We start from the raw sequence: 25,454 nt of genomic DNA, 5'->3' as shown, positions 1-25,454 counted from the left end.
AATGATCGTAACGAGAGCCCTTGGAGGTCTTTAGGGTTCAAGTGCGTTCCTCAGTATTGCTCAGCCTGCTGGTGAAACCTTCTGGATTGCCAGCGAAGTGGCGGAGACTTTGTCATCTCTTGATGTGTGCATTGAGCCTCTTCACAGGGCTCATGTGTCACCAGTGGAGGTTCATTTGGGTGCTCTGTGGATCCTCTCAAGGATACTCTGTGAAGCCAAGGCAACAGTTAAGAGGTATCAATGGTCCAATTCACAGTTTTGCCATACCTTCCTGTGTGAAGTGCCTGGTTGTTATCTTCTGTGTTGACCTCCCTCAAAGCTCCAGCCAGCAAAGGGAGAATCTGAGCAGAAGTGTTTCTTTGTAACATCGACATTCAAAATAGACCATGTAGTTGCAAATGAATGAAACCCAAAAATCATAGTCTCATTCTTTGTCCTCTTTTAATTTTAGGTAACGTGCATGTAGCCTTCCATGCACCTCCTAGAGTCTCCATCCCTTTGCACACCTCTGAAGCGGCTCCTTTGGAGACAGCCTCTTCTTGGTGAACAACACTTTTTCATGTAGCCAAGCATATTTTGCAAGTCCCCCACAGGCTTGTCCCAGATTTAATCTTGTTCTCTGAAACTTGCTCTTATAAGATTGCGTAGGTGGTGTTCTTAATTAAGCAGCGCATCATTTTACTTCCTCGGAGACACAACTGTTGCTTTATTAGGTCAAGAGCCATCGCCTTTCCTGATGGACTAATTAACTGCTCCTTGTCCCAGTGAAGGGTAACGCTTCCTACTCCCTCCCCTTTGGAGAGTCACGGAGCACATCTCAGTGTGAAGTGTCCTCTTCAGTGAACTTCTGCATTTTACATTGCCTTGTATAAATAAACACATTTGATGCAGCATCTTAATGGAGTTTCAGTGTTCGCAAGTTATTGCTTGTTCCTGGCTGCTGCGATAGCAATTAACCACACTGGAGTGACAACGAGTGTGGGGTGACTGACCTCAACATTTTTCTCTTTGGTAGACTGAAACAATTTTTCTGATAATAACGATGTCCATGAAAATAGGATGTGATACAGTAATATGTGACAAGATTCAGGCCATCATACTGTATTTATTGGATATGCTATTTAAACAGGCAATATAATTGCTGCTTTTTGATTACACTGTCATTATGGTCAATGTTTTGCTATTTCATTTAGTGTTAACGTGCTTGTTAACTTAAAATATTTTATACCTTCATTAAAATATTTTTCTATTTTTCTACTTAAAGTTTATAAGACATGAAGAAGAAAATTAAGTTATTTTCAAATACTAAAATTTGTTATTCACATTTTAAAATACTTTTAGCAGTAGACATAAATGCTAATGGATGTACGAACTTCTTAGGATGAAAAAAGGGGTTTGTCCTACTGACTATAGTCCCTTAAAAGGGGTGTGACATTCTTGGTTTCAATTTTGATTTTGCTTAATAAAGGGCACTATTGTCTAGTCAGATGTGATTAATTAAGACTATTCACTGACAAGAAATGCTTTTCAATCCTTTAACACTTATTAATTTTACAGTAAAATGCATTATGAGAGCAGTCACATAGTTTGACAGATGTTCTTAAAACTGGGTGGACAATTAGGTCTATGGACAACTGTCTATGGACAACAGCATGATTCAGTTTTGGAAATAACAAGTTAAGCATTTTGCTGGTCTACAGAAATGGGGCCAGAAACACTGGTGGTGGTGGCGTCCCCATTGGGCCTTCACATGGCAGAGGGGGACATGACGACCCATGATCTGTGTTTCTTGCACAGTCCTTCAGCGCCTGACATTACTTTTTAGCTGTCGTCACAGTATGAGGGGATTGTTTTCAGCTCTTCCACTTGCTGTGTCCCAGTGACCTTGCATATTTAATCATAATTGGAAGTCAAGTGACTTTTACGAGACATGACTGTTAATTAGCTTTCAAATTGCTGGAGAGGGTACTTTGTCTGGAGTTCCTCTGATTGCGATAATTAATTAGTTGTGTGAGGTCAGCCTCCTGTCTTGCACAGTTCAGTGAACAGCGTCTTTTCAAATATTTATAAAGATGTTTTAGTACCTATCACTGAAAGCTACATTAATGTTTTAATTTTAAGCAGAAAAAAGGACAAGCTAATACTGTCAGACACAGCTTTGGTAGTATATATAATAGCACTCTCAAATTAGCCGTTTTATTATGTTTCATATTATTCACATTCATTAGGAATAGGGAAAAAAGATATCTGATTCTGTAATACAGGAAACAAACTGAAAAACTGAATTAAAGCCAGAATTGTAGAATGAGTTACATTAAAATACTCTTCAGGTCAATGAACTATGAGAACTTCAGGAATTTCAAGATGATTAGAATAGCTAAATGTATGCAGAAATTCATCACACATCTCTAACAAAGACTTAACATCTTCTGACAAGTGTCAGATAAGACACATCAAGGCAGTACAATGTATGAACCCAATCACACACAGACAAAACCTGAAGAAGGTCACTCTCTTTTCCTGACAGTCCTCTTTTCAGACTGCCTATTGAACTATGAAACCCTACAGGGTAGATACAGGTTTTTGAACCTCAGTAGCTCATCACAGCCAGTTGAGAGGCCATGGGATCTCCAACCAGGGGAAGCATGGGCTGCACACCAGCCCACAGGCTTTTACTGCACAGCAACTCCCATTAATCTGTACAAAGCACCCCAGTACAGTCTTATTATACAAAAGAAGTTCAAGTAACTATCAAGGTTTTATAACTGGAATATTGTGACTCATGCAATAAGGACAGCAGTGCAACATTGCACATTTTCATACCTTATGCTATTTCAACAAGTGGGCTCTGATCAGAGAAGGATGCACTGGCCATCTTAACACTAACTGGGTGCTACTTTCCTCCTACTATGAAAAGCTGCAAATACAATCAGAGTTTTAAAGCAGAGCATTTACAAGCCTGCACAAAACGACCCTCTTCCACCACGTAGGAACATTACTCGAGCATTTTTCACATCGCTTGCCTTTCCTTTTCAGAAGAAACTTGGTTGTGGACCTCTGTCAGCTCAAATTACCGATGTGGCTCTAGCTCCTATACTTCTGCAAGTTTGAAGCACCTGACTTAGAAAATACTTATTTTTCATATTGCATTTCACCAAGCGCACAGAATTTCTGTTGGGAATCAAACTGATATTGAGCTACTATCTCCCACCTTTTTCAGAGCTTCTGGAATATTTGGTTAATTCCCGTCTGTTATGGGATCTGGCTCCCACAGGAGATGAGCTTTGCTGACTGTATTGCAGCAAGTTCTGCACAAGGACGTCAGCTACACAACTAACACCAAAGCTTGTAAAAGACCCAGGCTTCAGCATCAACAAATACATTTTTCTTTTCATTCTAAGCTCTTACGGTGTCAGTGTATGATTTTAGTATATTTGCTGTGATTCAGGCTTGCCAACATGGGTAACTACTGTTTGAAATTCAGGACTCATGCGAGTCACCAGGAACGATGTATCACCGTAAAAAAGGGCCACCTGTGACCCATGCAATGCCATTTGCCAACCTTAGAGGCCACTTAAACTGAGTTATCAGCATGCTGCTGTCAGACACCACACAACAGTGATCACTGTGGTATCACAGGTAAAACTCTCTCCATTAAATCAAGATCTCCTCAGATACGCAGGCAAAAAAACACTTTAGAGACTTGCTCCAGCACAACACAGGATGGGACACACTCATTGCATCCGAACAACAACATAATTCCTCTCTGGAACAAAAGGTCATATACCTGGCACTGCTCTTCTTTAAGATGGTTTGCCTATACGTACACTCACACGGGAAGAATGTCTATATGCAAACACTGCAGCCACGGTATCCATAGGGACACGTCTAAGCTTTCAATGTATTTTTTAAGATCTCACGAAAGCAAAGGGAAGTAAACCTTCTTCTCTTTTACTCAATGTTTTCTGCACCCTGTTCCTTGGCAGTGGAAAACAGGATGGTGATGCGAATTACATACAAACAAGTCCCAGAAGAAAACCAGCATTTGACAAATTGTTATGAGTCCCTCAGGGCAAGGTGCAAGCTGCTCACCTGCATGGAAGGGAAGCGCAGCCTCCCAAAAACAGCAGCATCCCTTCCCACCTCTGGTTGGAGTAAAACCCATTGCAAGTGTGAAGAGAGCTCCAAGCTGCTCTTCTAACCATCACAAGAACAGCAACATTTCGCTCGAGTCTGACACACAAGCCCACAGACAGTCAATTAGCCAGGAACCAGCCGCTGAGCTGACTGCTCAGTCAGAGGTACGGACGCTTGGTTCTTTCTGAGCGCCATGAAAGAAAGGCTGTGGATGACAACGTCCACCACTGGGGCATGAGGACCGGGACACGGGTCACCGGATTTGGACACCAGCACATCTGGGCCTGTCAATGCAAATGGAAACCCATTCCCCCAAGGCGCAAGTGCAATCCCTTCCCAACCGCTTGAGCTGTTCGGGTGGCTGGACACTGGTCTCTGGAGCAGGTCATCTCTTCAGCCAGCACTGCTGTGAATCTGCATGCGTTTATCGCATTCTGGTGATCTTCTACAACTCATCAAACCCCTACTTTTGTGACACAAGATTGCTGCTTGTGCGTTACCAACATAAAACACAAGGGAGAAAACATTCTACTACAGAGCCTTTTTTTTCTGAAATATCTGGAGGTGCCAACTCTTGTAATGATCAGATTTGTTTATTTAAGATTCAGATTTTTTTCCTCCATGTTGAACACTCACTTTAAAAGAGATTAACAGTTATCCTATATTAATATATCCCTTGAGTTTCCATGGCACTTTCAGACCTTCCTTTTTTACTCACCTGTGAAAATGACATTTTACTCAGAGGAACTATACATCAGTTCTGATATTATACATATTGTGTACATGTACATACCTTGATATTTTCAAATTACCTTTTTTTTCCCCCCCAAAAAATGGATCATTATTAGGTTTAGTAGCAGTAGTGGAGGTAGTAGCATCATTATCTTTTTTCCAGGAAAAACTCATTGAACAGCCTCTAGCGGCGACAGAGCAGACAGTTCCCTCTATTCAAGGGCGACTTTGAAGACCACTGTCAGAGGTCACAAGAGTCACAACATGCTCTATTTGATGTGCAGCTGGCATAGGAAAGCAAAAAGATGCTTTATGCTCCTCTGTTCCTTTTTGTCATCTTACAATACAGGCACTAAATTAGAAACTCTTATTTTCATCAGATCTGTATTTCACACATGTGGAGATGGTAAGCATGATAAATTAGAGAACTAAGACGCTAAATCACCATTTCCTCTGACAGCCATACTTCTACCCATCTAAGACCTGAAAAATTCCAAATGCTTCAATATCTTTGCAGACATGCCCAGGGCTAGACAAACAAGATTCAGTGTTAGTCTGCTTCTTCCACATGAAAAATGTCTGTTTTTAAGGCTGATTACCTTGAGGACCTTTTATGATCATTGAAATTTCTTTCCTTTATCATCTTCTCACTCTCCAAAAAGGGGGATGCATGAGAAGGAACTTTTTTATTCTGATACATTATGCACTTCTATGTGAAACAAATTTTCTGAAATGCGTTTACTCAAAATTTTATTACATATGTGACCTCACCAATTCTGGTCATTAGGAGTTCGATAAAAAAGAAAACAATTACTGTTATATTAGAACTTTCTCCACAATCTCTCTGACAGAAAACAAACTTAGAAGTTTAAAAGGCATTCCACTACAGAGCTTTCCTTCTGCAAACACTGAACACCGTGACTGTCTTGGAAATGAGCAAACAAAATTATTCTCAGCTGTTCTTCCTAGTGTGTTTATCAACAGGACTATATTCATGTTGGCAATTTTAGTTGTGTGGAACAACCAATCAAAGTAGCAAGAGCATCATCCATCTCATTTCAGCATTTTAAACTTTTGTTGCACTTATTTAGCATTTATGCACAGAACAAGAGGCCTATCACAAGGCAGAGACTCCACTGGGTAAAAAAACCAGTCCAGCCTCTGTGGAAAGAAAGATCCATTAGACACAGTTCCATAAAGTTGGACAAAAATGCTGTGCTTTTTCTTTTTTCCCCCATATGTTTTGTGTATAGCCTCTGCATTCAGCAAATAATTGCAGAACATACTTCATGACAGAGCACATCATGTCACCCTGCATGCTTACATGTATTTTTTTCTTTTCTGTTGAATGAAAATGTGGGTAATGAGAGTAAAAAAATATACATAGAGCTGTATCATGGTCACCCAGGAACCTGGAACCACTCTGCTTAAGAGTAAAACGTGTATTTCATGGTTAGATTTATCAGAAGTTCAATTTCCCTGAATAATATTAATACCTGATATTTATGGAACCCACAAACTGCTTCACTTTGCTAAGAAAAATTTTACCCTGATGAATTCAGTGAAATAATGCAGTACTAGCATTTCACATGAAATGTCATTAGTATCTCCAGGAAAGCAACCACAAAAACCCTTGCAATTATACCCTGAAGAGACAGATATTTTAATCAGTTATACAGGCACATTTATCCCAATCCTTTTCTTCTAAGCTTATGTCAACTCAAAACACACATAAATCTGTAGGTTGTGGAAATGTAGAAAGTTAAAAATTTTTGTTGTTTCTTATAAATATCTATAGAATTTCCTGCCCAAACTTGTTTTACTGAAGCTATGAGGATGCACATATAGGTTATTGATCAGGTTCTCAGTCTTTCACCCTTCAGCTCCCCATGTGTTTTGCGCAGCTACAGAGCCTGGGGATTCTGGGGCTGTTAAAAGATAGGGAGAAACAGTTTCTATGGAGAACCCTGGTAAACTGGAAAACAGAGAAACAAAATCCACTGGGAATTATTACACCAATGTGTAATTTAAAGATCTTTAAGGCATGGCAGTGGTAGAGCTCCATAGCTCCATCAAAACTCTGCCTATAAACTTAAGACCAGATTCCGATCTAATACCTAATATCTAATGGCTCCATTGACATCAACTATGTATTTCTATGACAATAAATTCATTATTTTTTTTTAAAGTAATTTATACTTCAGCAAGTGTAAATTAAAGAAAAATGTCTCACTGAAGGGAAACATGAGACACCACAATAAGTAAATTTCATCAAGCCCTTATAAGAGTTCATGATTTCAAACTCATATTAGTTTTATACCCACTAGTTAACATTAAGTTCTGCCAAAAAACAAACTACGTTTCTGAAAAGACCAACTACGTACGCCTCATAACACCCAGAATAATGAAAAAATTGAGGGCCAAATCCATCTCTGATGATGTCAGCAGAATAAAGGCAGAACCTGTGGCATCATAGCTGTATGGTATGAAACTATTTAATTCAGTATTTTTATAGAAAATAAAATCATTTAAAAAAAAAAAATCTATTGACATAATATACAGCTATACACCTAAGTTATCCAAACATGTGCAGAGCTGCAAAAACATCTGAATAGTAGTTGTATAAAAAGCAAAAACTGTCACTAAGAAAAGGAATTTAGCCATTTGTACAATGTTCTTTCCCTTCCATTTGCTCTTCTTTAGTTTTCATTTTATAAGTTAAATTTAAAAATTAGTCAACACACTGAATTAAGTATGTAGATTTTCATTTAAATAAAACAGTCAACAATTTTTTTATAAAGTATTTAACACTTCATTGTAGAAACATAGGCAAAATGACTATTATAACCAAAATGAAAAATACTGTTCAATTTAAAAAAATGTACTTAAACAAGAACCTGAAAAAGTTTATGATATGCATAACATTGTTCAAGCAAAATTGCACTAGTATTACAGAAATCAGGAGTTTTATAAAGGCCCCAATATGGCAAAGTTTAGAAATAGGTAGTATGCATGCACAATAGTACAACAAAAACCTTTTATAAAACAGCAGTTATTTTTGTAATGCTTGTACAAAGGGAATAAAGAGCAACCACAAACATATTTAATCTGTTAGGATAATATATTATGACAGCTAAAAGTCAGTCATGTCTAGCAGAGGAAGGAAGAGTCCTCCACAGTACATGTGTGAATAAGTCTTTTGTGCCTTTAAAGTTATGTATAAAATATTTCAATTCAGTTCAAACCTGAAAGAAATTGTATTCTTTATTTCCATCAAAATTAAAAAAAGGTGAGTCAGATTTTTCCTCTTAGCAACAACAGAAAGCAGAGAAGGTCAGAGCAAGTGCTGGAAACTGATACTGATGCTTTTCACTTTCGACAACTGGATTTTGATATTTAACCCAGACTACTGAAACGCGAGCTTAGGTAAGATTTCACTAATATGCAATTTGGTTACGTTTTACCTCAGCAATATCACAGTTCACCTTCGTTTAAAGAAACTGCTGTGTTTTCTGTTCTTCAGTATCTCAGGACAGGTATGACCTTGTTGTGATTGTCAAAACTGGATGCTGTGATCATCTGCATGTGCTTAAGGTTTGGGGTTTGTTTTTCTCCCTACTGCTCGGTATGTGTTGGGGAATTATTAATTCATGAGTAATGCATGTGATTAAGTAAATAAACACATAATGCATGTGTAGGCAATGCCCTCTTGTGCTCTAGGGTGGCTACTGTCCTACACGACTGTTGGAGTTCATATGCTTTGTCCCACAGCAAGTAAGGTTTCAGCTTCCAAGATATATTGTTACTATGTTCTATAAGGTTTTAATAAATACAAAGCTTGTTTACATGGTATATATGTTTAGTATATCATGTACAGTCACTGAATTTCTGAAACATAATCATTGTGTTCATGCAGATCATTAGATGTTTCATTTCTATAGTCTCGTTTACTTCTTGGCAACCTAAAGCTAATTTAAAAGCAAGTTATGTTTGTGAAGAGTTATCTAGCTTCATCAGGATCTGAAGAGAAATTCTAATGGGCACAAAGAAGAGAGTAGACCATTCAATCATTCTTTCACCATTTAAAATAAACAAAATTACACACTGTACTACAGCTTCCAGACTACATAATGAAAAAGTGCAGATACCATCTTCATTAAGTAGAACCAAAAAAGTTCATAGAAAATAGATTGCTCATTTTCACGCTACAAACGAATATGCTGTTTGCAATTTTAACAAATTTAAAGGTGTGTTATTTCAGCAGCATTGTTTTAAATTGTACCGTAGTGCAGTTTCTTTTTCATAAAAATACCTTACAAATGGTCAGTCAAAAGTCATCAGCAAAAGAAAAACCCAGAAAACAATCAACTAAACAAAAAACAGAGGTAATGCTGATGCCAAAACAATTATAATACTGTTGGTACATAGAAAAGTAATCCTTATATTTTATACATTTATACAGAGTATAAAAGGTAACAGCAGATTATGCCACAGTCTCCCTTATCCCAATATCTATTTTCTTTGGAAGGAGTTCTCTTCTTTCATCAACACTTGCTAAGGAGTTTCGACAGATTTGTCCATCCATGTATAACTTTGCATATACTGGATTGGCGTAATTTGTTGGCTGCAGAGAAATTAAGCATACATTAGATCACTTGGACTGAACCAAAATAAACATTTATGGAAATGGAAATGGTTTTGCTGAAGCAAGAACAAGGACACATAAAATATAATTGGACACACTAAATAGATACCTGTGTTTCTGCAAACCTGATAATGAGTTAATTATTTAGTTAAAAATTAAATTCATGATGAGACATGCTATTAAAATAATCAATGATGTGACATGCAGCATTTTATGGTATTAAAACCATAAAAACAATGACGACAATTAAAATAAAAACCTTGAAAAATGTCTCTAAGGTTGACTTGTCCACCTTATTACACTGGAAGATTTCAGAATAGGTATGAAGAGGTTTACAGAGAAGGTGCACTGTGAGACCATGTGACAAATTTAACAGTAGAAAACTGCAACCAACAGTTTCCATATATTACCTGTTCTAAGACATCAGCATCCCATCAATAGCTGACCATGTTTTCGAATTCTGTGGCCCAAATATACAACATGATTTGACCAAAAATTCAATACTTTTCTTATGTAAATTAAACTTTAATCATAAACCAGCAAAACTCTTAATATATCATAGTAGTTACAGATTGAGAAGTATTTTCTCAACAATTTTGGTAGTTTTGACTGTACTAAAAAAAAATCTACTGAAATGAGTGGTACTTCAGTACAGGACAAGTCCATTTTTAATTCTGCAAATCACTTCAGTATATGAGAAATCTCCCGAGACTGACAGCAGAGACCGATGTGTAACATGGATGGAAAGTTACTCTCCTATCACTCATGCTGAGGATTAAGCACTATCCAAGGTTTGTAATGTAAATACCTCCAATAATGCATTTAGACTTTGTACCTTTATTATCTCCTAGAAGACCTTTGCTATCCATCTAGACGTTCAGCTTTTCAACTATACTAATTGGAAAGGGAACCTTACGGTCAAACTCTTCCCCTTCCTTACATAAATTATGAGTGGAACACCAGTAAGCTATAAAATAGGTAAATTAATTAGTCTGGTGTATGTAAGAAGTAGCTAAACTTTAAATTTCCCAAACCAGAAAAGGGTAGATTTTCTTTACTTGCAAATACCCTGAGTACGCCCTGGGTAACAAGGAATAAAAGATGTCTAGGATCTTAGTTCTTGCTTTCCCTGTTGATCAATACCTTTACTGAGCCCAGGATTCAGATTTTCCTTAGGCTGGCTACGGCAGCTATTCATTTAGTTAGTTAAAATCTGCCTATTCCATCTAGTGCACACAACAAAGTGACTGCCTGGCGTTTCACACTTTCCTGGAATGAAGGCAGAAAAAGGTCACATTTATTTAAAAAAATAAGAAAGAAGCAGCTACTTTTCTATATTAACATAACATAAATATGCAATCGACTGCGGTAGTAATTTATGAAAGCAAACTGTCTGTCTTTGCATTTGTCATAATGATGGTAATCAGAAATTTAGGAGAACAGAAATTTAGTTCTATTTCAATTGACAGGACTTTTTATTTCATTGACCATCATTATTAAGGATGATAACCACAACAGAACAGAGACATTTGGCATCTACATGGTGCCTTGTGGCGTTATCTAAATTATATAAAATAGTAGACTCTGCCTCATTATACCTCTTGGAGTGGGTACTGATAGTATAATGCAGTACAGTGATGTACAGAAACTAACTGGAGTGACTTGAATAACAGAAAGAGTTAATGTCAGAGATGGGCATATATTCTACCTTTCCTCATCCATGGTTTTGTGCTCCATCAGAAATATTATACCCTATACAAATTGTTAAAGTTCCAAATACAATGTATTACAATAATGCAACAATGCAAACGGCACAAAAAATGAATATATATACTGAGGCACATGAAATGAATGTCATATGTGATGTCCCTTTTTAATACTTTAAATTTTAATGTTTGCAAACATCATGCTAAATTGGAGTCAAAATCTGATGTTTTAAAGGTAACTGTTTTATGATCAAAATGGATTGAAAGCCAAAAAAGCAAATAATGCATTGCAAATATTAAGAGGAATATTTCATTAATAAAACGACTTGTTTCCATTTATTTGGGAACTTCTTTCAGTTTGATAAACTTCATTAAATGACTGTAAATACACATAAATTGCAAATATATCAAGATATATGTCTGTGAATACTACCCTAAGCTTATATAACACTATGGAAAAGCATCATATTGCTTACTGTTTTTGCATTCTTTTGAAAAGACACAGTTGCAGTTTTAGATCATGTCATCATAATGGGTACAGATGAAATTTTGTATGCAGAGAGGGACCCTTTATTCCAAATAGAAAATGTATTATTTACTGTCATTCTTGCCATTAAAAGACAAAAACCAAAAATAAACAAAAACAAAATTTAAAGCAAACAGAAAAAAAAGCCTCTATTCTAAAATGACAGACAAACTTTCTTCAGAAAGGGGCTGTGGTGGAATGAAATGGATTTGAATCGTCATTTCTCACCCCTGTTGATAGTGGTCCTTTCAAGTCAGAGTTTAGGTAGATTGATGGAGCTGTGTGGGGAAGCTTGAATGCAGTGGGCCCTCCCCCTATGTATCTGGCCTGTATAAACAAAAAATTTTAGTTTCTGTGCTAATAAGCATTTTCCACGTGCACTTATCACCACTGCTAAATAAACAGTGCGCTGACTAGAAACACTATTTTAGAGTGATCCGCAATTTAAAAAAAAATCTACTTAGAGGTATTCTTCAGCAAGAAAAATTCTTGTATTCAATAAGAGAATCAAATCCAGCATTTTAAAGTCATTTTTCCATTAAGGATTAGAGCCAGACTTCACAATAAGCATTGGCTCAGTTACTCTTCCTCCAGTGAGTAACTCCATTTTCAGCTTTACCTCTTGTATTCAGCCCACTGACTACGCGATTCAGCGATGACATTCCTAGAGCTCAGAGTAATCCGGTTATTGCTTTGTCAGAACTGCCACAGAGTGATGGCTGCCCTTTGGTGTATGTCTGATTACGGAGCTCTAGGAAAGATATCGCAGCATTACCCCGCTCATCCCATGTCACATCACTCGGGGAGTTCAATCACTGACGAGTGGTGCTGCAGAAGCGACAGCATCTTTTACAAGAAAATGATAATACTTCCTAGCTTTGTGTAGACATTTAATCTATCTATCCAGACAGAACACCAAATTCTTTACGCTTTTGGAAGTTTTCATATATGAAATGAGTTAGCCCCACATGTATGCATACACTCTTTCATGCTTCAAAGAGTAGACTGTGCAATAATATATTTCCATTCAGTATTTGTGACTAGACTAAAATGACAGGTTGTGATTTGGCAACTTAAAGCAGACAAGTCTATGACAAAAAACTCATTCTGTAGTTTAGTTCTAGCTCTGTTTTGCTAAAAAGGAGGCACTAGGAAAAACGTCCATCAGCAAGCATCACACTGCACAACAGCTGTTAACATATACACGACATTTTCTCTAATGAAATCTAATTTGCCTTTATATTCATTAAGTCTAAATGCCATTTTTTATGTTTCTATTAATTACATTTAAAGTCAAAACCTTTGTAAGACATAAAATAAGTAGTTGTTTTGCCACTAGAAAAAGAAAAAAAATTACCTTTTCTGCATTTACGGTAAAATCTGAGGCTAAAAGACCACCTTCACTGTGATCATGGCCCACCTCATACATGTTATATGATGGATTGCCGATTTCTACATTGATTCCTCCATTAATAATGGGTTGTCTTCTGATAGTTTTTGTCCTATAATGCATAAACACACACAAAAAAGCTAGTGACTTTTCAAGTAATTTCTTGGATGCTTCATCCTTAAATAGTATTTTATTTCTCTTTAATCATTAAGACCGAGAGGATGAAAAAGTGTTTCCTGCAGAGACAATCAGAAAATACTTCAATTTTTCAAACAAAGTAGCAATATATGTGTAGATCTCACATAAGCTGGAAGTAGCTTTTTACTGTTTTTCTCAGATTGACTGTAGTAGTATGAATTCATAGCAAGTGCTTGCTCTCTGTCTATAACCCCGAGTTCCACCTATTATTTCCAGAATTCCCTCACTTCCCAAGGAACACCTTGCAAATTCACTGCAGATTCCCTGCAGTAATGAAGATGGAGCCAACATGACTCATATTCCCTCGCTCACTTATTTCACTTCCATTTCAAATCAGTCGTCCAAAGTCAGTTGTAATCTGAGGACAAGCAAATGGTTTCATTATGATGCATTAAAAATGTATGAACTTGTCATAGTTCCCGTTTGTATTCCCTGCCAGTGGTTATGGGAAAGCTGAAGTTCAACTTGAATTTTTTCAAACTTTAATAAAACAGAGTCTTATTTTTAATCTTGAATTAGATATCAGCAAAGATAAGTGATTGAGGTGAATTGTTTCAGTTGCTGAATTCATTTCTTTTAGCTAAAGAGGTGATTTTAGTTTGAGCGATCGAAACAACCTCAAGAGGGTAATTTTTCCCAATGCAATATGTTCTCTAGAATTACAAGGGAATAATAGGGAGGTTACGGTCAGGATGATAACAGTAGACTCCTCTTGTTTGGTTGAGAAAGATGCAGTTGGTGTCTGAAATCCAATACACTAAAGAATCTGTATTTTTTAGAAAAGGCACGGAAAAAATATTTCCTAAAATAAGCACTTATCTGTAGCGGACAAGTGTTGAACATCTACACCTAGTTTAACACTTGACAATCTTCTTTGAAGAGATAACAAAACCCTAAAATACATTTTCAAATATAATTTTAAGAAAAAAAAAGGCTTTTATTGAGGTTAGTTCTATTTCTTTACTGAAGAGCTATAATTTAACAAGTTATTCTCAATAACTTAAACAATGTACAGACCAGCAACTGGTTTTCAGGATTTGGCTATTACTAAACTTGTTCTTTAGGTACTGCAGCACGCAATGACACCCATGGAGCCTGCCAAGGTCATTGTTCCTAATGGTATGGTCAGGGAATGGATTTATGTTCAAAAAGGATTTAAAAATGAATGCTTACTAGCTAGCACCAGAGTCTGCAGGGGAGATGCTATGTATGGTGCTAGATGATGGTAACTTAGAAGATTCTTTCAGTCTGGACGACTGAAATAGTCTCATAAATGTCATATTTGCAAACACAGTAGATTTATCACATTTCTAAAGGACTCTACAAAAGATGACATTATTTTGGTTTCAGAGGTGGGGTAACAATCCCCAGAAGAAAGGAAGACAGCTGCTCAAGACCAACGAGCAGGCCAACTACAGGCCTGAAGTAAATGGTTTGCTGTCTGATTCCCTCTCTAGGTCTTCCCTAACTGGCCATGTCCTTATTACCAGGAATCTTTCTTTGTTAAATCTTCATCACCACTAACATCACTTTCTTGTTTCTCTGAACATGAGAAAGTTGGCAGCTTTCTGATGTGTCTGCGTCCCATAGAAACACTCTTGCTTCCCTTGCCCCCCAACACGGCCTTTGAAGAAATGGCCAAAGCCAAAATGTCTACTACACTCTCTAATGTCATCATCAGTGATAAGGCAGATAAATTCAAGAGAACAAAAGATTCACTGTTCAGTGCTGGAACTCAGCTTCCTACAGAAAATACTATAGAAATACAGTAATGATGACAAGGCTTGGGACTCTACAGTAGATACTTTGAACATTATTTACAACTTCACTGTAACATAAAATTGAAAAGAACTATTCAAAGTAAATAAATAAATTGAAGTGAACTGTAACTAGAAACTGGAAATTCTGCTCAGGCTCTATTTGAAAGTATCTGTAGACAGGAACAATATTAATTACATGATTCCAATGAAATACATTAATTCTGTTTACTAAGTTCCCTAAGTATCTGGATAAAAGTGTTAACTCTATACAGTTTTGGTAGGATTGAGCAATCTTGATAAGAACTACACTTTCTTATCTACTGTATGTGGAATAAAAGTACAAGTAATAGACATGATTTTTTCAGCAAGAATCAAAATGAACTAACGCCCTGTATCCAGAAACGTGTTTGTTTGTTTGTTTTTTTTTTAAAAATCTGCTCAACATACATAAAGTGATTTGTTTTTAAATATCAAAAAGGTACAAATACTTTAAAGATTTATCTTTTTACTCCATACACCAACATAAAATTACTTACCTTCGTTTTCTTTTGCAAAGAAATAGTCCAATTACCAGAGTAGTGATCAAAGTCACCAGTAAAACAAGAGGAACAATGATTGCAATACTTCCTAAAACAGGAAAAGGAAATGTTATTAAATACTCACAGATACATCCAGTAATTTTTTCACAGCTGTAAAACAGTTAAATTTAATTTAAGAAACAATTTCCCTCACCAACAAATGCAATTTCATGTGATGAGCTTCATTGATTTGAATGTTGATCAATAAAAACAATAGATATATATCATTACAGGTAATGATGTAACACACAAGGACTTTTATCAACAAATCACGAGCTTCCTCCTTCTGGATACCAATATACTTCGATAAACTCCCTGCCCTCATATGCAGCAATACGACATGAAGGTGTGTGGAATTGCTGAACAATGTGGACTGGAGTTGCATGGCCGCTGCCTTTAACTGCTACCATCATCTTAACAATTTATTTAAGCCACACAACCATTAACTTAGAGTACTGAGTAGGCTTGGCTCTGATTGAAGAATCCCATTATTAGCGTTTATATGTATTTATTACTTCTATTTGTGGGGAATAATAGAAGTAGTCAGAAATATTCATTTCTAGATGGTTGGTGCGTTCCTGCATTTTACTGCTTTGTACTCAAGAGCCAATAATTTTGTTATGTTGATACAGGCAATCAAGGAAATGACAATAATGCTTAATGCCGCAGAAAAACAGTGTGCAGATCAGGCAGCGATGTTAAAGGAGGGATGGAAATAGGGAAGAAGAAAATGGGCTCAACGTTATTTTGGCAGATAACTTAACTGAGACTACCTGCAAAGATAAGGTCAGCAATTGTAGCCTTATATAAGAATCTCTCAACTTTAAGGTATCTTGCAATAAAAGAAATACATGCAACAAATAATTTTATGCTATAAAAAACTAGCCTGATAAATTACAAAATTCTGGTATAAAGCCAATGTGGGATGACATGCATTTCCTTTAATATCACAATCCTTAACTGGTGGATAGCAAAAAGATTGCTGGTTGTTTCACTGGTTACATTTATTGCTTTATTAAAAAAAAACCCAAGCTGTTGGCAGTCTCTGCTTTACATTAAGCACAGTCCAAATAAAGAACTAAAAAGACGTCTTGAATTCTGCCTGAAGGCTTACTGAAAGTCAAGACAGGTTGTTAAAAGCTCAGAATGAAGTACTAATGAAGAAAAACTTGAAGCATCCCGAGTTCACCTCAGCTCATGAAGATTCAGCATTACAACGAAGCTATTTTAAGGTAAACATTTGAGAAATAACTGGATGAAGTTCTACTTAGGAGGGAAAAAAAAATAATTAAAGAAAAAGGTCCACTTTGTCTTGGCAGGTAAACATTCAAGAAAAAGCCTGGAAAACAGCCCACCAGGCATGAGTTGCCATCGGGTGCCCATGGTGCAACCGGGAGTGCAGCAGCATCCACAAGACAAACACTCATTTTCCAAATCGTCGCAGGTATTCCCTCAAAAAGAAATACCAATCTAGGTTCTGGGCTGCCTTCTTTTTGCCCGTTTTCAGCTTGTAAGTATTATTACACTTGTCTGGAATGTCGGAAGATTTCATCTAAGCATCAAGCTGACCTGAATAGCGGGCAATTCATTCTGCTGCTCCAGTTGGGTTAAATGTTCTTGAGAGATGTACAGCGGGGAATCATCAGCATACTCAATGCACCGCAGGGAACCTTGTCCAGTTTAAACTGCCAATAGTGTAGCGATACCATCCTTTTATGCTTACAGACGTGTTTAAGAAAATACAACAGGAGCTACTCTTACTTTCAGCATGATTTTCACAGTAGGTAAAATTCAAACCTCTGCAGACGGCCAATGCAAAAGTTATGAACTACTTACAACTCTATTTTTGATGCTTTCAGTAGGACTTAAATGGTCAGAGGTCTCATACTAGTTGTCTGCACAGCAGTGGTATCACCAAGTACTTGCCACTTGATACACTTTCTTTAAGAAAAGTGCAGGCTAGCCTTGAAGCAGTGAGCGTATAGCAAATTGCCTGTATCCAAACCATCTCATGAAACACCGAACATCCATCAAAAAGTTGAAAGAGATACATATTTGCTTTTTTTTTTTTTTTAAAAAAAAAAAAAAAGTCCAGGTAAACACCACACTTCATGACACAAACTCACACTCTAAAATATCACTAGGATGAAATTTCTAAACTGAGCCAAATTTGACAAGCAATAACAGTTATTTGAAGTACTTACTTGTACTGATATTGTCAGACTTGCTGCTTTTGGGAGCTGGCCTCTCACACTGTGTGCCTGACCAGTTGGCTGAACATCTAAAAGGATCCAATTAAGATGGTAAAATTAATAGATGTCAGCTGTTAACACACTAACCTATTAAAGACATCACCAGCATCTTCTCAAGAGCTAAATGAATGACAACAGTGATTTTATAAAATAAACAATAAGCTTCATGGAAGGAGTCAGCAGGATTCTGCCATGACACAATATTCTGAGTAAGTTTTTAGTTTAAAACTAGAGCTTTGTACCTTTAATTCCTGTTATTATTACTGAAATCTTCATGCCAGAGTCCTTCTCTAGAATTCTTGAATAATAAAGCAACAGGCACAACCAACGGTATATTAACATCCTATTAAACCAACTGCTGCCTACAGTGCAATAGCGCAGGAACAATCCAGCTGGATCTTAGTCCAGCAAGGCTTATTTACTAAAGTACTTTATTTGCACAACATTGTTTTAGGGTCAGCTTTGATCTAGAAGCTCTAACAGTCACACTTGTATCACACAAAGCATCTGACTGGCCATAAACCGCTACATGCATCCACTTACACACAGTATCCATACCAACTCCTTCCACAGTTCTGCTGTCCCCCATTGCTCAATAATGCAAAGTTTACTGTAGGATAGTTCTTACAGACCTGAATGTAATAACTTACTTGAAGAATTAAGGCCTATCTGGCTAATATTCACAAATTAACTGAAGTTTCCCTTTGCTTTCAGATTTAAATGTTTTCCTGAAAATTCTACGATTGAATGGCTTTATATTTTTAAAATCTGAACTATATAACCCGATATGTATTTGTAGAAATATATAAGTGTATGTGTGTGTAAGCAGGTGTGAGAGTTAAAGCATAAAGAACTATCCTGAAGGGACAGGAATATCTATTGGCTTCAAAGGGCCCTGAATACTGTTTATGTTCACAATATATGCTTCATGAGCCAGGTGCCTGGGTGAATACACAGTCATCCTGCTATAATTTCCTTGAGTTGATAACAATATGCAAATAGTTCTTCAGTTGGGATTCAGAATGCTCTCCATACATACAACCAACACAAAGAGCCCATGTAAGCAGACTCAGCAAATCCATCAAAAATGGAAACATATACCTGAATGAAATTCAACTCCTTATTCATCCTGCTGTAAATGTGATTAACTTTACTACAGATCTTCAAGCTCTCCTTCTGGAAACAGCAGGAAGCAGACACTTTTTATCTGCCTTCCATATTGTGCGATATATCATATTCTGTCTATTTCTGAATTACTTATGAATTTTAACGTGGGTTATCTTTAGGAAAAGATATAGAGCATTACATTGCACACAGTTCTAAGAACTATTGTTATCTGAAGGTTTCTGAGGACTTAACAAACTGTAGAATTTAGACTTAACGACTGACATTGTTCTATAACACAAAAAGGTTTGGAAAGGTACAAAGTATTCCAGCCTTAGCCAGCTTTGCGGGTGACGCCTTTGACCCTCATTTGTCTTTGCAGATCAGTGCAGAAGAATGGCTTCCAGCACAATCCCACATTCAGATAAATCTCTTTACTGGACTTGATATTAAGTTTGCACTTTTTTGGGATCTAATTTTATTTTTTGGTAGGATATGTTATGAAGGTGCTTAACTCAAACTTTATAGAGATAAGGCACAGGTGGTCTTTAAAAACATGCTTATTAAATGATAGCTGATTCAAAAATTTTCACACAATAGTAAATTGCATTACAATTTGGTATATTCTTAATGTTTATTGAAATAAGTTTGTTTACTTAAATAAACATGGTAAAAACACACTTAAATTTCCTCAACACAAAGGAACCCCCAGTCACTAATTAAATACACACATTATGGTTCACGACGACATATTTTAAACCTGAACTCAACTGACATTCCCACTCCTGCTGACTACCCCTTTAGCACAACCTAAGCCACACAGAACACACGATTTTAATCTTTTAAAAGATGTGTCTGTTCTATTTTATACAGATATGTTTTTAGCAAGTATATAGAATCCAAATGATTACACTGATAGCCTACCTTACTAAGATACTATTCAGGGAACATGTTTTTTTAAAAGATCAATATTCAACAAACGACGGCAAAATAAGTGGATCCACCTTTGTAGAGAAACACAAGAAATTTTCGTGCTTAGAATATCTTATGTGGATCTAAACTGCTGGCATGTGACAACCATGAAATAAAGTTTTTCAATGTCTTGGTGCAAGTTTTGCATCATTGCTGTTGGGAATTTAGCTCATGTGATTAAAGTTTGTTATGGGAGGCAATTTTCATTTTATACTACACTCTTCAAAGGGAAAGATTTCTTTGAGAGCTAGACATATCTTAACTTTGTACCTAAATCCTTACATTGAAGGTTTCAAATGCTTCTGCTGTATAAGAGAAACATTACTATAAATCTGCCTTAAAACAGTTTAAACAATATAAGATAGTGAGACTAACAAAAGAATCACTATGAAGAGTGCAAGTGTAAGCTTATGAGAAAATTGTCTATAATGAATAATTATGCTCTTCAAAACCTTACAGTAGATATGACACCACAACAGCTGTTGAAGAAAGGAATCCTACAGCTATATATGTAGTAAACAGAGGAATACATTAAGGTAAGAATATTAGCAGTTATTTATCTATGCTGGCATCTTAATTGGAAAAGTCAGCAATACTGAAACAATTCTGAGGTATTTGATAAAAACACTGTAAAAACACGATAGCTAGTTGTCACTTCATTTTCATGTTTTCAAAATGCTTGCTGTCTCCAATAAACTTCAATGGGAGTAAAGCTGATGGGATAGCAGTCACTTCCTTCACTACTCAAAGGTAAAATCATTGCCCTTTTCTGCTCCTGCAAGCTAGAAAAGACTTGTCTTGGGCTGACAGAAGAGGAAAAGAATGCCCAGGGGAAAGGTATATTGTCTGCAAGGGAATTTGACACAGAAGATTAGCCATGAGCAGGCACATAAGTAATGAGGGAGTAGGGACATGGACAACTGTTCATGTAGGTAGATGGGAAATGAGCAGGTCTTAACCAGTTACAATTTTCTTTAGATACTATAAGCAGAAATTGTTCATAATAACAACATTTTCTGGTATTAGGACATTTAAACTCAGCCTGCTCAGTACTTAGCATTGGAACTGAGTCCTGGTTCAATTTGATACACAGTATTTTGGTGAAGGGTCTAGAGAACAAGTGTGATGAGGAGCTGCTGAGGGAGCTGGGGGATTCAGCCTGGAGAACAGGAGCTGAGGGGAGACCTTATCACTGTCCATAGCTACCTGAAAGGAGGTTGGAGCATGGAGGAGGTTGGTCTCTTCTCCCATGTAGCAAGTGATAGGACAAGAGGAAATGGCCTCAAGTTGTGCCACGGAAGGTTTAGATTAGATAGCAGGAGAAATTTCTTCCCAGAAAGGGTTGTCGGGCATTGGAACAGGCTGCCCAGGGCAGTGGTGGAGTCACCATCCCTGGAGGGGTTTAAATGACATGTAGGTGAGGCTCCTAGGGACATGGCTTAGTGCTAGAGTTAGGTTATGGTTGGACTCGATGATCTTGGGGGTCTCTTCCAACCGAAATGATTGTATGAAATCACTTGGTACCAGCAGCTTTTGTTCTATAGTGTTGCCAGTTGTATGGTCAGAGAAAAGACATTTGCAGTAGAGGCAAACAAAAAGGCTTTAACAAAGCAGATCTATATAAAGTCACTGTTTTCATTGAAGACATTCATATTATCAAGAACTGTGAAGAAAGAACAGCGGTAATGCCTAATCTGAGCTACACATAAACAAATACAGATGGAAACAGATGGGGAGTGCAGGCCAGGTTGGAGTCAGCTGAGGTGCTACAATGAGCATCTAGAGGTGTGAATTTCCAGTTCCCAACCAAATTGGTTAACAGATCAAAGAGCAACATTACCATAGAGAATTCCAATATAAAAACTGAAAGTAAATGTAATAAAGGCTGTCCATGGTCTGCTGCCATGGTCATTAATAAAACTATGCTACAGCTCTCTCTGTTACAATTCAGATCTACACTTATTAAGAGATGACTGCTTGGGAAACATGTTCTGAGATACGGACTGCCACCGTGACAGGAATTATTTATTTTGAGGAAACAGCATTACAGAAGAGAGATGTTTAAACTTTAAAGTGAAATTATAAAGGCAGCCCACTTGTAATAAGTCACATTTAGAATTAAGATATTTATATTTCAGAGATTGATCATACTGCGGCTACAGAATCTATTCAGGAGAGAAATTGTCTCTTTCCTCTATTTTTGTATAACCCTTATAGGTCAGTGCACCGAAACACTCTAAACTCAATTATACGGGCACTTGACCAAAAGGAACCATTTGACTATGAAATGGCTAAGCAAATAGAAAAAGCTAGAAAAAAGGCTAATTTGGTGGTAGCATGCATTTTTTTTTTTTTGTTTTGTTTCTCTTTTTTTTTTTTTTGTGCCACAGGCAGTGTCATAAAAATATAATACAGCAGACATAACATGCAGTTAAAAGTGCTTTTGTAGGCAACTGCTTTCCAACTCAGTATACCAGTATGTATCCAAAATATGATAGAAAGCAGCACTGAAAGATTAGTCTACAAGTATATCAGAATCAGTGAAAAAGTCATTACAAAATAGAGGTTGAAGGAGAAACCAAAATGTTCCTTGCCAATTAATGATATTTATTCACTATACAATGTAATTTTTTAACTTTGCTTTTCTTTTCGGTCATGGCATAGATATAATAGGAATGTATAGTTAAACATCCTTATGAAAATACCCAGTCTCACTATTTTAAGAACAGTTACATTAAAATTTCACTGGAACTTGTTACTATTAAAACTATTTGTAAGACAAGAAGACATCTGGATTATAGTTAGTTACTATCTGTATTAAATTGCATTGAAAGACAGAAATCAAAATAATCCCCTTTTTGTCCCCAATCTCTGTAAGGATGACTAAATCACAAAATGATTTCTTATAATATATTTAGCAATAGTTTTGGAAGCAGTCTTTCTTCATACGGGGATCTGATACGATAAAATTATACCCTGAGATAAATGCTCAAAGCTACAAAAAACGTTCTTAACAACGAAAGACCAAAAAACCCACCCCAACTTTGATCAACAGCACATCTTGTAGATTCTCCTATTTTGTAGGATTTAATTATTTTCAAATATTACTTTTGCCTTAATATTTTGTGTAAGAACAGACCACATTTTAGTACTTCTGTGTAATGAACATCTCTTAGTACCTTTATAAGGAACACAAAGGGAAAGAATTTGATGTAGAAGGTAAGGGATAGAAGCTCTACAACGTTACTTGAAAATTAAATACAGATTACCCTGAAAGCCATTAAGATTAGGAAAACTGTACAATCCAAAAACAGGCAAAACAACAGAAAATTACTTTTGAGGAACCCAAGGAATCTGAAATTTACTAACAACATACATGAAAAATAAAATGTGACTTTAAATATTAATTTAGTTTGTGCATGACAGTACTATATGCAAAACATCATTCACAGTTGCTGAATGGTGTTCACTGCAAAGGAACAAGCCTCCAGATGCAACTCAGCCTCTGTCATCCCAAGGTAAGAAAAAGAAGTAACTGAGGGACATTAAACACCATGCTATTAGCAATATGCATACAGTATATATGCTATACAAGTATCAATATTAACGGAGTAAACATATAAAAATTAAGCATGTCTAGATGACTACTACTATAGCTGAAGTTACACTGAGCAATAAAGCAAAAGGAAAAGAATAGACTGAGGTGGTAAAAATAAGAAAAGAATGAGAAATAACTGGATCAATAGGTATATGACAAATCCCATTTTCCTCTCCTTGTAGAGGCAAAATAAGCAGTGATGTATAGCAGCAGCTACCAAGCAAGTTTTATCCAAACAATTTTAAACTCATGGATAAAGGATATCTCCATTACAGCCTAGCTAGTAAATGTTCAATGGAAAATATACATACTCCTCTTTTCCAAGGTCGTGTCATTTCTTCCTTTGACAACCACTCTTCAAACATCTATTTGCGTTTAATCCTTGAACTAGCACTAGTTAGCACTACAAACTGAAAGACCTTCTATAATATAAAACTATAACCTGCTGATTGTGTTCAAATTCAAGACATTTAAAACAAAGGCACTTTTAGTTTAAAAAAGAAAGCTCTCAAAGAACTAGCATAAAACTGTGAAATTCCTGTTGTCATAGTAATTGGGTAGCTCACTAAATACACCCTAGGAAATCATATGGAAAATATTTATGGCAAGATACTTGATAAAATGTTCTGTTCTCTGACTTTTACTGCCTGTTATGGTTCCAGTTGCCTTCTACTCTTGGGCAGTCTTCTCAATGCTGCAATTGTTCTAAGCTGCAGTAGCTTTTTCTCCTCAGCCTTCAGAAAATGCCAGTCAGGAGACTGCACAGTGCAGCCTCGTCCTTGCCAACAACTGGACTACGGGTGTATCCAAATCTTTTTTTGAACAGAGCTCTGCAGTAGTTCTGATTTTTACATTTACGTATGAAATACGTATATAAAAGGTGAGTGTCAGGAGAATGGAGCCAGGCTCTTCTCAGTGACAACCAACGATAGGACAAGGGGTAATGGGTTCAAACTGTAACACAAGAGGTTCCCCTTAAATTTGAGAAGAAACTTCTTCTCAGTGAGGGTGCCAAAGCCTGGACCAGGCTGCCCAGGGAGGTTGTGGAGTCTCCTTCTCTGCAGACATTCCAGCCCACCTGGACACCTTCCTGTGTAACCTCATCTGGGTGTTCCTGCTCCGGCGGGGGATTGCACTGGATGAGCTTTTGAGGTCCCTTCCAATGCCTAACACTCTGTGATTCTGTGAAATTGCATGTACGTAACAGCATTTGTGCATGTCATACACATACTTACACAAAAACTGTTCAAATCTGAAGATTTCTCAACGTGAAAGGAATGTCAAGAGGAAGGTATAGCATCACAGAAATGCGAGCTGCAAGTAAGTTCCTCCATCAAGAAGAATGTACTCTCTCCTTTCCCGTTTCCATAACACAAACACACACACACGTGTGCACACACACAGAGACACACACAGTGTCTCTCTCCAACTGATGGGAAATAAAGCTGGCAGGAACATCTCTCTTTTTATTTCACTTCTGCAGGAATTATTTTTTCTAACTGATCCATGTCTCCAGTTCCAAATCCAAGCTTCTTGTTACCACTTATAAGAAAATTCACAACTTGTTCTCTCCCCGTTTGTTCACTATTGTCTTCAACATATTAGTCTAATGTATTATTTCTAATAGTTCTCATGTAGAAATACAACACACACAACCTGAAGCCCCCTGAACAGTCAACACATCTAGCCACAGGCAACTCATTTAATGCTGTACGTTGTCCTCTGAGTTTCTCTCTCTGCTTCTGATGATTCCTAGGAAACAGAGGCTTAAAACCGTAGACACACAGAATTGCACACACCTCTATTCAAAACGTAACCTAAGAGGGAATCAGTTACTATCCTCCTAATTAGTCAGC

At 36.8% G+C, this 25,454-nt stretch overlaps 1 protein-coding gene across 8 annotated transcripts in view; it reads right to left on the bottom strand.

The window, feature by feature from the left end:
• Window positions 1-7,775: 7,775 nt before the first annotated feature.
• The window catches only part of LRP1B (LDL receptor related protein 1B), a 687,728-nt gene continuing 670,049 nt past the window's right edge, over window positions 7,776-25,454 (bottom strand). For 5 of the 8 annotated variants that reach the window (XM_065070311.1, XM_065070312.1, XM_065070316.1 and 2 more), the window contains 5 exons: window positions 17,877-17,953; window positions 15,631-15,721; window positions 13,104-13,248; window positions 11,975-12,073; window positions 7,776-9,493 (listed from right to left, as the gene is read on the bottom strand). In XM_065070311.1, the coding sequence (XP_064926383.1) occupies window positions 9,353-9,493; window positions 11,975-12,073; window positions 13,104-13,248; window positions 15,631-15,721; window positions 17,877-17,953 (553 nt within the window). In that variant the 3' untranslated portion in view covers window positions 7,776-9,352. Of the gene's footprint in view, window positions 9,494-9,924; window positions 9,975-11,974; window positions 12,074-13,103; window positions 13,249-15,630; window positions 15,722-17,876; window positions 17,954-25,454 lie in introns of all 8 variants that reach the window. The other 3 variants (XM_065070314.1, XM_065070318.1, XM_065070313.1) reach the window with 2 other exon arrangements.

The sequence above is a fragment of the Columba livia genome, chromosome 7 (assembly GCF_036013475.1).
Source record: "Columba livia isolate bColLiv1 breed racing homer chromosome 7, bColLiv1.pat.W.v2, whole genome shotgun sequence".
In the NCBI taxonomy this organism is placed as follows: domain Eukaryota; kingdom Metazoa; phylum Chordata; class Aves; order Columbiformes; family Columbidae; genus Columba; species Columba livia.
Note: the sequence above shows the minus strand (reverse complement) of the source record. Positions and strands in the feature narration are given on the sequence as shown.